This window comes from Natator depressus, chromosome 12 (assembly GCF_965152275.1).
Source record: "Natator depressus isolate rNatDep1 chromosome 12, rNatDep2.hap1, whole genome shotgun sequence".
NCBI lineage: Eukaryota > Metazoa > Chordata > Testudines > Cheloniidae > Natator > Natator depressus.
In genome coordinates, this window is record NC_134245.1 from 4,991,939 (window position 1) to 5,005,168 (window position 13,230).

General features: G+C 45.7%; 2 protein-coding genes across 2 annotated transcripts in view; both read left to right on the plus strand.

Annotated features, from left to right (window-relative positions):
- PSKH1 (protein serine kinase H1) overlaps nt 1–13,230 on the plus strand; it is a 78,854-nt gene that overhangs the window by 24,914 nt on the left and 40,710 nt on the right. The gene's annotated exons all lie outside the window — the stretch shown is intronic.
- LOC141996791 (uncharacterized) lies at nt 5,739–8,232 on the plus strand. Its single transcript, XM_074969084.1, is given in 3 exon segments — nt 5,739–5,752; nt 5,933–6,639; nt 7,752–8,232. Coding segments are annotated over 3 exon segments (1,020 nt in total). The 3' UTR covers nt 8,051–8,232.

Here is a 13,230-nt window from a genome sequence, read left to right on the forward strand (position 1 = left end):
CTCTCTGTGGTGACTCATTCATACAATTTGAAACACAAGCACTGTGCCCTCCAGTTAGCTTTCCTGGCTCATTTATTCCACCAGAGGTATTAGTGTGATGGCTCCCTCCTGTCTGAACCCTCCCTGCTGGCCTGCTTCTCTTTGTGTTTTTTTTTTTTTTGGTATGGTTTGGGATCTTGCTTGTTTGGTACTCTGACTGCTCTTCCTATTAAGGCTGGGTCTGCAGTAAGATTTTTTTTCTTTCTAAAATTTCCCCTGTTGCTACTACCATTGCAGCTTCGTGGCTGGGAGCAAGGCTGGAGAGGGTCAGCATAGCCAAGGCTCCAGGCATCCCTAGCGTTCTAAGCACTGTCTTGTCTAATCTGGCTCAGAGCAGATCTACCTATGGACCTCTTAGCACAGCACATCTTTGCTTATCTTGTTCTCATGGCAGTGCTGTGCACCCTACCTATCAGACTCCTCTACTAACCCCAGGGATGGGATAGCTGTTCAAAGTCAGCCAATTACTAACCTCCCACTGCAAAAAGCTGCACTGCTATGGTATGTTACTAGAATCTTGGAGGGCAGCTCCTTCTGTCTGTAAGGAGGATCCCAGCAGAGTCTAATCTGAGACCATGTGAACTCTTAGGGTATGTCTACACTACAATTAAAAACCCCCTGTGGCTGGCCCATGCAAGCTGACTCGGACTTTGGCTAAGGGGCTGTTTAATTGCAGTGTAGATGCTCAGGCTAGAGCCTTGGCTCTAGGACTCTGCAAGGTGGGAGGGTCCCAGAGCTCAGGTTGCACCCAAGCCTGAATGTCTACATCACAGTTAAACAACCTCTGAGCCTGAGTCAGCTGGCACAGGCCAGCTGTGGGTGTCTAACTGCAGCGCAGACATACCCCAGCCTTGTTCTGAAAACACCTCTTGGGCTATTTTTGGTTTGCTTGATTGTGCCAGCAAGGTGGCTGACCCACGTCCTCTGGCGTTCCTGTTCTGGGGTTTTCTCTTTGGAGAGGTGGATGGTTTGGTGGATTGGTACTGCTTGGCTAAGAACCTGGAACTACAGTTTGTTGAAGAGTGTAACCAGCTTTTGACAGCAGCAGCCTCTTCTGCAGATGCAGAGAGAATATTTTCTCTATTTCAGTTTATTCAACCGGTTCTATGCAATGACTAGTTTTATTTAAGAAACCAAGTGGGAGTGGAAAAAGCAGGAAAGCTTGTTTTCCTCATCCAATCTATGAATAAAAACAAGGTGTGAGAGGGTGAGATCTACTAGTTCTAAAATCTTGAAGGAGATGGTGACCAGAAACAATCAGTTCAGTTCACCAACTACAGATTACACTTCCTTTGTTTGTTTAATCAGTTAGCTTTAAAGGAAAAGTGTGTTCTGATAAACTTTTTTGTTAGCACATATAAGATATTTGTTATTTGATTTAAAAAGCTGGTTTGGTGCATTTTAAATTGAATTTGAATTTCCATCCAACTAGAGCTTGACCCAAATCACAAGTAAAAAGTTAATCATCTTGTGAGTAAGAAATGCATTATTCACCATTTTCTAACATCATCAGAAAGGTAAAAATTAAGACTCTGAATAAATGTAAGTTAAGCTTTATAATTGCTTAAATAAATGTGCACAGATATAGGGTACCCTCTTGGTTAGCGAAAAGAAGCACCAAATTTAGTGTAATGGTTGTACTTTATTGCCGTCAACATGTTTTCATGGTTATCAGCCTTTCTTTAAGAAAGTTACTAAAAAGCAAAACACAATTTAAATAGATTTAAATTAAGGTTTCTTGCTTTTTGATTTAAATCATTATTTGAATCATGTTGATTTGAATCAATTCACCATGGTTCTGTAGAGTGACACCAAAATCCTCCTTGCTCTCTGCTGTCTGATGTTCCTCGGGTGGTACAGAATAGTAACCCCCAGGCTGGGTAGTGGTTTTCATCTTGGGTAGTGGTTTTCAACCTCCTTTCCCCCCCCCCCCCCATTTGTGGACCCCTACAAAAAAATAGAATGGAGGTGCAGACCCCTTTGGAAATCTTAGCCACAGTCTGCGGACCTCTGTGGGTCCATGGACCACAGGTTGAAAGCCACTGATCTAGGGTTTGTAAATTTCCTCTCTCTTAAATGGAGCAGTAGAGGTTGCTATAAACCAATGTTTTTTTGTTTTTTGTGTTACTGTTTTGTGTGCATGAAGCATTCACAGTACTGGATTAATATCACAGTGACACAGGAACCGCTGCACTGATTGGATTATTATTTTTTCTAGTTAATTCAGTAAAACTCTCATTTGGTAATTTTATCTTAATTGGCCACAGAATTTTCATTGAACTGCCGCAGAATTCAAAGATCTTAGGTCTGGTTTTCTGCAGAGTGCTTTGGGCCTTCCTATAGTAACTAAATAGCCTTTGCATCTGAAGTGCCTTACCTTAGGCCATTACTTGCTTTGCTGCACATTGGGCTACCCACATTTGCCATCCTTGCCTGTCAACTGCCCTTCTCTCCAGATCTTCCCATTTCATGTTGAGATGCTTGATGTCATTCAGAACTGTTTGTTTCCATGTTGTTCACGGTCTTCCTCTCTTTCTTCTTGTGTTTTCTGGCTTCCATTCAAGGGTGGTGTTTAGTAAGTGTTCTTTTTCCATTCTCAGCACATGTCCCAGCCACTGATGTCGTCTTTTGTAGATTGTTTGTGAGAGGGTGCCTTGTCCAGTCATTTTTCTGACTTTTTCATTCGTCTTCCTATCTCTATATGTTATTTCCAATATTCTTCTCAGACATTGGTGATGAAATGCATCCAGCTTTTGTCTCTTTCTTGGTAAGTTGCCATGTCTCACTGCTATATGTTGTGATGGCGATAAAAATTGCTTTGTACACATTTGTTTTGACTTGAGGGAGATGTTTTTGAGTCTTCCAAATGCAGCGTTTGCCTTCCCGATTCTTCTTCTTCTTCTTTCCTTGGAACTGGTATCGTCTTGATAGATGGTACTTCCAAGATACGTAAAATTGTTCACCTTCTCCAGTTTCTGTTCTTCAATTTTGATTTCTGTCCCTGTAGTCCCCATTAATGTGACTTTACATTTCTTTGCGTTGTATCTCAAACCTATGTTCCCCATTACTTTTTACCTGGTTTATGCATTTTTGTAGTCCGTTGGCATCTTAATTGATAAGAGCAATGTCATCAGCGAAGTCTAGATCAAATAGCCTTGATTTGTTCCATTTTAGGCCATATGTATCACTGTCGCATTGTTTTAATCCATAGACAATGACTAGCATAAACAAAAAAGGAGACAAGACGCACCCCTGCCTTACACCTATCTTGATGCTGAATGGCTTAATCCATTTTCCATTTTAATGCAGCATTTTGAGTTGGCGTAGAATGCCTTCATAATGTTGATTAATTTTGTTGGAATTTCATATTGTTCCACAATTTTCCACATTGTTTCTCTGTTTACACTGTTGAATGCCTTTTGAAAGTGCACACAAGAAAAAATCCATCCAGTTTGCTGGAGATGCTGGCCTTCCTGTAGGGGGAGCAAGGCTGCTTTCATTTTCATGAGTGCTGTGGTTACTTACATCTCTCTTTAAAGGTAGGTGATCAACAATATTAATATTATTGAACTTCAGGAGAGCAGAACCTGCCATGTGCTAGGCACTGCTTTGTGTGCAAGGTTAGGAAAAGCTACTTACAGACAGCCATAGTTGTGCATGGGACCTCACAGACTAACACAATAGCAGGTGCCTGCCTTGAGGAGTTTACAGTCTAGATTGGACTAAACAAAGTAAGGACAAGAGCTGCATCCGTTAATGAAGAATGAGTAGTGCTTAATTTAAACATGCTACTTGTTAGTTCCTTTTTGGATCTCTTTTCTGATATACTTCTACTCATAGGGTTTGTGGCTGGTAGCTATAATGAAGGCTGAGGTGGAGGGAGCAGAAGACCAAACCTTTGCAAGTCCATTTGTCCAAGGTGATCTTAGCTGCCAGATTTGGTTGTCTCAGATGAAAACTGGTCTCCTGCCTAAGTTCCTTTGTAAAGGACACTAAAAAGCAGATGTGTCCATTCTGTGCTTTACAGGACATTGCATGCAGACCCATCTTTGACTCTCTTCCTGATGTGAAACATAGGGTAGACAGCTGTCTGCAGAGCCAAAGGAGGGACTTAGACAAAGAGATGGGCCATGGCTGTGCTCTAGAACCCCAGGAGCCACAGTGCAGTTAACCAAGCGCCATTTCTGGACAGACCTTCCAAGTGGCTCTGCCCAGAAGAGGAAAGTTCAGGAAATTCTAGTCAGGCAAATGTGTCATGAACGGACTTCTGCCATGAGCTCTATCTGTGGATAAATAAGCAGGGAAATCCGCATTGGGGATTAGCTGAGCAGCCAATGGACTTTAAAGTATTTCCAGATGTGCCTTATAGTCTGCTTAATCTTTGTTCCCAGCTGAATTTCAGAGCAGCCATTGTAGAAAAGCTGGTTACTGCTTTACTTAAATCTCTTCCTTTGTCAGGCAGGTGTCCGGCAGTTTCTGTGCAGAAATTGCATTTGGTCAGTTGGTCTGAAATGGAGCAGTTGACTGTCTTCACGTTCAGACCTGGAGAGGGGCTTGACTTTAGATGGTGATACAATACGTGTAGCTGTTGGTTCCACAGAGTTCAGATAGAGGCCATTGTCTCTGCATATCATCCTTCCCTCTAAATCTATCCCAGCCTCCTCTGGGAAAATCCTCTGCTTCCTCTGACCACCCCCAACCCCACATCATACCCTGGCATTCTTCTTGTACATTAGATTCATCCTCCTCTTGGAGGCCCTACATACTCGCACTCCCACCTAGTTTGCTGCTCACTTTCTCCTTCCCCCAGGCCTGTTTCCTCTCTGTTCCCTTCATCTCCTCCTCTCACTCTTGCTTCAGTACTCACACAACCCGTACTCTTGCATCAGCATTGCCACCTTTTATACATTTAAGAGCTCTCCTTCGCCGCCTTCAAATCCCTCCACTGAACCTGCTTCCTTTGAGAATCCTTCCTGTCCTGCTCTCTCCCTTGGGCTGCCTTGTCGTCTGTTTTGTCTGTCTTTGCTTGTGAGCTCTGTGGGATAGGGGTTTGGGCTTGTTTTTCTCATAGTGCTCTCTCTTTGTATAGGCTATGATATAATTAAGTACTAATTACAGACTGTTGCAGGGCAATCAACATTAACATTTCTCTAAACTGAATAAAACAAAGGCTTTGCTTGCTGGGGTTCAGTTTCTTATTAACTGTGTGCCAGCACCAACTCTTAGCTAAGACACAGGGCACCTATTTGTCCAGAGCAAGCCTGGCTCTGTTAGTGTGTGGATCCTGAAATGTTTTACAGCAACAACTGGAAATCAAATCAAATCAAGCCTGAAATGTACTTTCTAAACTCTTCCAATTATCACATCAAAGCAGAGGCTGCATTATCCTCTTTAATGGGTAGAAGCAACCTACTCTCATTGGTATTTCTTTTTAAAAAGACTTTCTTCTCACTTGGGAAAGTGGCCCACCAATGTCTGCCTTCTCCATCTGTTTTCACCGCTGTTGATGGCTTTGTGAATCACACCAGCTTTTATCCTCTGCTGAGCACCCTCCCCTCCTTAACAACAGATGGCATGGGAGTTAAACCACTTTGATATACAGTGTCCTTCCTAAGGTCCCTGGAATAGTGCTTGTTTGGCAGCATGGTAGCTTTGCATGTCTGTTGGCAGACATCAGCTGGGGGTGGGACTTACACGGCATGCACATGTTTGAGTAGGGTAAAGAATAACTAAAAGAGGATAAAGGACAGAAGCTATGGCCTGGTCTACACTTCGAGTTTGTCAGATTTAGCAGCGTTAAATCGAATTAACCCTGCACCCGTCTACACAATGAAGCCATTTTTTTCGACATAAAGGGCTCTTAAAACCGATTTCTGTACTCCTCCCTGACGAGGGGATTAGTGCTGAAATCGACATCGCCGTTTCGAATTAGGGTTAGTGTGGACGCAATTAGAAGGTATTGGCCTCCGGGAGCTATCCCACAGTGCACTATTGTGACCGCTCTGGACAGCACTCTGAACTCGGATGCACTGGCCAGGTGTACAGGAAAAGCCCCAGGAACTTCTGAATCTCATTTCCTGATTGGCCAGGCGAGCTCTTCAGCACAGGTGACCGTGCAGTCCCAGAATCGACAAAGAGCTCCAGCATGGACCGAACGGGAGGTACTGGATCTGATCGCTGTATGGGGAGAGGAATCCGTGCTATCAGAACTCCGTTCCAAAAGACGAAATGCCAAAACATTTCAAAAAATCTCCGAGGCCGTGAGGGACAGAGGCTACAGCAGAGATGCAACACAGTGCCGCGTGAAACTTAAGGAGCTCCGACAAGCGTACCAGAAAACCAAAGAATCAAATGGACACTCCTGGACAGAGCCCCAGACATGCTGCTTCTACGCTGAGCTGCATGCAGTTCTAGGGGGGGCCGCCACCACTACCCCACCCCTGTCCGTGGACTCCGATGATGGGGTACTCTCCGCCATGCCTGAGGATTTTGTGGATGAGGAGGAGGACAAGCTTTAGGAGAGCACATAGAACACCGATCTTTTTATCATCCTGGCTGAAATACCCTCCCCGCCCAAACAAGCCGGAAGAGGGACCTCTGGTGAGTGTACCTTTTTAAATATAATACATGTTATAAAAGCAAGCGTTTTTTAATGATTAAGTAGCCCATAGGACTTGGGATGCATTCGTGGCCAGTACAGCTACTGGAAAAGTCTGTTAATGTGTCTGGGGATGGAGCGGAAATCCTCCAGGGACATCTCCATGAAGCTCTCCTGGAGGTACTCTAAAAGCCTTTGCAGAAGGTTTCTGGGGAGAGCAGCCTTATTCCATCCTCCATGGTAAGACAGGTTTCAGAGTAACAGCCGTGTTAGTTTGTATTCGCAAAAAGAAAAGGAGTACTTGTGGCACCTTAGAGACTAACCAATTTATTTGAGCATAAGCTTTCGTGAGCTACAGCTCACTTCATCAGACACTTTACCATGCCATGCTAGTAGCATGTAATCTGGTATCACTGCATGACAGTCTGGCAGCGTATGGTCCTGGTGTTTGCTGGCATTCAAGCAACATCCATTCTTTATCTCTCTGTGTTATCCTCAGGAGAGTGATATCATTCATGGTAACGTGGTTGAAATAGGGGAATTTAATTAAGGGGACATTCAGAGGTGGCCGTTCCTACTGGGCTGTTTGCCTGTGGCTGAAAAGAAATCCTCCCCACAGTCAGCCACCAAGGGGGTGGGGGCGGGCGCGCCATTGGCGCTGAGCTGTTCGCATTTGGCTAGTAGGGATCTTCCCTGATACCAGCCAGGCGGTGGGGGGGAGGGGAAAAGCGATCATCCCAGAGAATTGGATTGGGGAGTGGGGGGTTAGTTTGGTTTCTGCTGCTGCACGTTAACAGGAAAACCGCAGCACCAAATGGCCAACTCAACGTGCTTTGCTTGGTATGGGAGAGGAGGGCGCTGCTGTTATGAAGGTTGCAGAAGCCGAAAGACTATGGCTTACCATGGCCGCCTGCAAGCCGAATTCTCTTGCCTGGCACTGCGTGTGTGATCTCCAACACCAAAGCCGCAGGCACTCAATATAAGATGCAACCTTGTACCAAAATCACATGTGCTATGTAATGTGAATAGTGTTGTTCACCATGAAAGAGTATAGCCATTGTTCTGTAAAATGTATCTTTTTAAATACTTCACTCCCTTTTTTTTCATCCAGCAGCTGCAAATGTTTCAAGCCTCCCTCCTCCATGCCAAAGGCTATCTCAGATAAGGCAGCGAAAAAAATGCACGCGCAATGAAATCTTCTCTGAGCTCATGCAGTCGTCCGGCACTGACAGAGCTCAGCAGCATGTGTGGAGGGACACAATAGCAGAGTACAGGAAAGTGGCTGATGAACGTGAGGAGAGGTGGTGGCAGGAAGATCAGAGGAGGCAGGATGCAACACTGGGGCTACTGCGGGATCAAACGGACATGCTCCGGCATCATGAACGGCAGCAGGATCACAGACTGCCACTGTAGCCCCTGTTTAACCGCCTTCCCCCCTCCTCAAGTTCCATAGCCTCCTCACCCAGACACCCAAGAACTTGGGCGGGGTGGGGAAGGCTCCGGGCACCCAACCATTCCACCCCAGTGAACAGTCCAAGCAACAGAAGGCTGTCATTCAACAAGTTTTGAAGTGACCTTTTCCTTCCCTTCTCCCACACCCCACCTGGGCTACCTTGTGAGTAATCTCCCTATTTTTATAATCAATTAATAAAGAATACATATTTTTAAAATGATAGTGACTTTATTTCCTTTGCAAGTAAGCTGTGATTGAAGGGAGGAGGGCAGGTGGCTTACAGGGAATTCAGAGGCAACCAAGGGGGCGGGTTTTCATCAAGGAGAAACAAACAGAAACACAGTACCCTGGCCAGTCAAGAAACTGGTTTTCAAAGCTTCTCTGATGCGCAGTGCTTCTTGCTGTGCTCTTCTAACCGCCCTGGTGTCTGGCTGGCATATTCAGCGGCCAGGTGATTTGCTTCAACCTCCCACCCCACCATAAAGTCTCCCCCTTACTCTCACAGAGATTGTGGAGCACACAGCAAGCAGCAATAACAATGGGAATATTGGTTTCGCTGAGGTCTGAGCGAGTCAGTAAACTGTGCCAGCGACCCTTTAAATGTCCAAATGCACACTCTACCACCATTCTGCACTTGCTCAGCCTATAGTTGAACAGCTCCTTACTACTGTCCAGGGTGCCTGTGTACGGCTTCATGAGCCAGGGCATTAAGGGGTAGGCTGCACATTTCCCAGGGTCACTACCTTTGATAGCAGCAGCTCAATGATTGCGTTGGGTACTTGTATCACAGCAGCCCCCACAGTAGATTTGCCCACTCCAAATTGATTCCCGACTGACCGGTAGCTGTTTGGCATTGCAAGCTTCCACAGGGCTATTGTCATTTGCTTGTGAACTGTGAGGGCTGCTCTCATCTTGGTATTCTTGCGCTTCAGGGCAGGGGAAAGCAAGTCACAAAGTTTCATGAAAGTGCCCTTACGCATGCGAAAGTTTTGGAGCCACTGGGAATCGCCCCAAACTCGCAACACTATGCGGTCCCACCACTCTGTGCTTGTTTCCCGGGCCCAGAATCGGCATTCCATGGCATGAGCCTGCCCCAGTAACACCATAATCTCCAAATTGCCGGGGACCGCGGTTTTAGAGAAATCTGTGTCCATGACCTCATCACTGCGCTGCCGTCGCCGCCTTGCCTGGTTTTTCAGGTGCTGGTTCTGCATAAACTGCACAATAATGCATGAGGTGTTTACAATGGTCATAACTGCTGCAGTGAGTTGAACGGGCTCCATGCTTGCCGTGCTATGGCGTCTGCTCGGGCAATCCAGGGAAAAGGGCGCGAAATGACCGTCTGTAGTTGCTTTCACGGAGGGAGGGAGGGTTGGCTCACGACATTTACCCATAACCACCCGCGACACATTTTTGGCCCCATCAGGCATTGGGAGCTCAGCCCAGAATTCCAATGGGAAGCGGGGACTGCGGGAACTGTGGGATAGCTACCCTCAGTGAACCATTCAGAATGTCGACGCTTGCCACGGTACCGTGGATGCACACCGCCGAATTAATGTGCTTAGTGTGGATGCATGCACTCGACTTTATACCATCTGTTCCCAAAAATCAACTTCTGTAAAATCGGAGTACTTTTGTAGTGTAGACAAAGATGTTTGCCTTCCCGCAGCACTGCAGTATGTTACATTCAGGAACACAATCTCAAGTGAGCCACAGTAACATAAAAGTCCAGAACACAGCGCTGGTTACAAAATAGTTTTGCTGTATGTGTGAACATAGCACTGCCATATCTATATTGGACGCTCTGAGGACTGAAAGTGTTGTGTTTCTCCACGTAACAGGTGCCACTTGGGTTGGCCAGGCAAGTTTCTCCACCCTGCCAGTATCCATGGTCAGTCCCCTGAATCATCTACAGCCCCATAACTCTGAAATAGAGTTGTTAATGGACTGCATTTGTTTGTGGTGGCTGCAGTGAGTTTAACAGATGTCCATATTATTTATTCATTTGTATTACAGTAGTGCCTAGCAGATCCAAGCTTATGTGTGGAAGTTATTTTTTCTTATTGCGCCCCACAGAGAGCAAGGCAGGTTACAGAAGGCTGGCCAATGCCTTAATAAAAGGGGTAGGGGAGAGAAGCGGTGTTTGGCCAGTAGTCACCTCATTGTCAGCTTGTTCTTCCATGTCTCAGCAGCTCTTGTGCTCATTCCTCCCTGGCCAGCTGCTGAGGGGAGAGTGCAGAAGTGGAAGGGCATGGCAGCCAGCATGGGGATGGTAGTGGAGGCTTTCTTGCATGCTTTCCTGCTATGTTGGAACTAATGCAGGAGCATGGCTTTGTAATATATCAGGAGAAGAGCTGGCTTAACCCAGCCCCATAGAGCACAAGGTCTTGGAGTGCATTGGAGGCAGCTTTTCACTACAGGAGGTGGAGAAGGTGACTAGAGGCGCAGCTATTCTGGATTTGATTCTGACAACTAGTTGAGAATTTGAAGATGGAAGGCAGCTTGGGTGAAGGTGATCATGAAACGATAGTGTTTGTGATTCTGAGGAATGGTAGGAGGGAAAACAGCAGAATAATGTCAGTGGACTTCAAACAGGCAGACTGTGTAGAAAACTCAGAGAATTGGGAGGTGAGGTCCCATGAGAAGCAAGTCAAAGGGAAAAAGAGTTCAGGAGAGTTGGCAGGGAGTCGAGAACAGCAACCTATGTGGAAAGGTTAAAAAACTGGACATCTTTAGTCTTGAGAAAAGACGACTGAGGGGGAGATCTGATAAGTCTTCAAATACGTTAAGGGCTGTTATAAAGAGGACAGTGATCAATTGTTTTCCATGTCTCCTTGAGCATAAGCAACCTAGTTCCTTCCCACTTGTTGACAGCAAGGACTGAGGTATTATCCATTCTCTCCCAGATGCTCTTACACTGAAGAGTTGGGCATGATATTTTTCACAGCTTCGAGTGATGTAGCTAGGTCGAGCTAAGTTTTAGGTGTAAATCAGGCCTAATTCCTTTCTATTAGAATTAAGTCTAAAATGGCTGTCCCCTTGGTTACTTCCTCCATCTTCAGAAGCAAGAAATTGTCCCCGATATATTCCAAGAATTTATGGACATTTTGTGTTTTGCTGAATTAGTTTTCCGACAGATGTATAGGTAGTTAGTCTTCCATTACTGCCAGTCTTGTGTTTTGGAAATGTCTCATCCATCCTTACATCGCCTGTATTCCTCCCCACCCTTTTATCTTCACCCAGAGACGTTTTCATCTGCTCTGTCTCTCACCTCTTGTTGGACCTTGGAACAATTGTATGTGTTGATGTATAATAAAACAACTCTTCCCATTTTCCCTGCCTGTCTTTCCTGAATAAGCTATACCAATATTGCAATAGTGAAATGTATTCCATCAAGTCTCAGTGATGCCAATTAAGTCACAGTTTAGGTCATATACTGATCCTCCCAGTTCTTCCTGTTTATTCCCCATACTCCTTGCATTTGTGTGTCGACATCTAAGATGTTGAGCAGGTTCCCCAACTGATTTCCCTCTTGTTGTTCCTATGACCCTCTTGCAATTCCCCCCCCCCCCCCAAAATAAAAACCTAAAACCCATGTGGGCCTCTGTTAAATTTTCCTTGCTTGTCATGTTGATGATGTCACCCCTCTCATTGAATCACTCCAGTGATACCCTCTTTTCTCTATCATCAGACATAAGCTGCTTGCCTTTGCTTTCAAGTAGGGTGACCATATTTCCCAAAGGGAAAACAGAACACCATGTGAGGCTACCTTGAGCTGTTCATCTGAGCCCCCGACTCTGCGTAGGTCTGGCCAGCCCACCCCTCCCCATCCCCAGTGCGGGGCTGGCCCAAGCTGCTCCCCCAAGCTCTGCCTCCCTCTCCCTGCGTGGGGCTGGTGTCATTGCTTGCCCAAGCCCTGTCTGCCCCCCGTGCAAGGCTGGGGCTGGCATCACTGCTCACTGAAGCCCTGCCTACCCTCCGCCTGAGCCCTGCCTTTCCTCCTGCATGGGGCTGGCATCCCTCCTGCGTGGGGCTGGCATTGTCACTTGTCCCCCCATTCCTCCGCACCCCATTTTTTGACAAAAGTGGGCATTTGTCCTGTTTGCGCTTGTGAACTGATCAAGCTGGCCAGAGCAAATGGGACAAATGCCCACTTTTGCCCCCCCCCCCAAAAAAAAAAAAAAAAAAAGGCAGGATAGCCAGGACAGGGGTTAAAAAAGGGACTGTCCCGGCCAAAACGGGACATATGGTGACCCTACTTTCCAGGCCCTTCACAAACTATTCTCTCTCGTTCACTACCAGAATGTTGACTCCCCCTTCCAGCCAATCCATGATGCCACAGCCAGTCTCCATTATCCACTCGTTAAATTTTCAAACAAGCACCTTCATACTTTCTCTCATGCTGCCTCTCACACTTGGGAGGAGCTCCCTGTTAACATCTTCAAAGCTACCTCATTACCCTCCTTCCAACTGTCTTTTGCTGTGATACTTTCAAAGAAGTTGACAACAGTTTAGACCCCCGGTGTGCTGAGAATACTGCTTATCATGCTTACCAATACTGTCCCATTGTTCCTTTGTACTCATCAATCTGTATTGTATCCTCTGTGCCTTGTCTTATATTTAGATTATAAATTCTTTGGGGGCAGGAAAAATCTTTTTGTTCTGGTTGCACAGCATCTAGTCCAAGGGGGTCTTGGTTCATTACTAGGGCTCCTAGGTCCTATAATATAAATAATTATACAGGCTAGATGTGCAACCCTCGACAGATGCTGGCTTTGGCAATAAGGCACCAAATGCATATGTCATTTGTCAGATTGGATGCTGCTGTCCCTTTCTGGGCACAATCTTTGTAAATCCCATTGTAAAGGACTCCATTATGAAGAAGAACTGTAAATATATGCAAGCTTACTTGAAAATTTCCTTTTTAATAGGAGGAATTTTCACAGATTGGGTCTCACTCAGAACACATTAAGCTTTTGCCCTGTGTTACCTGTGTCTTAGTAACTGTCTTATCTGGTGACAGGATAGATGCTCTGCAGTAATCTACTGCACTAGGGAATGTGAAGCAATCCTTGCTAATAGCTTCCAAGCTAAAGAAAGGAGCTAGTTGGGAGCAGCTGTTGGAGTTAGCTCAAATTAT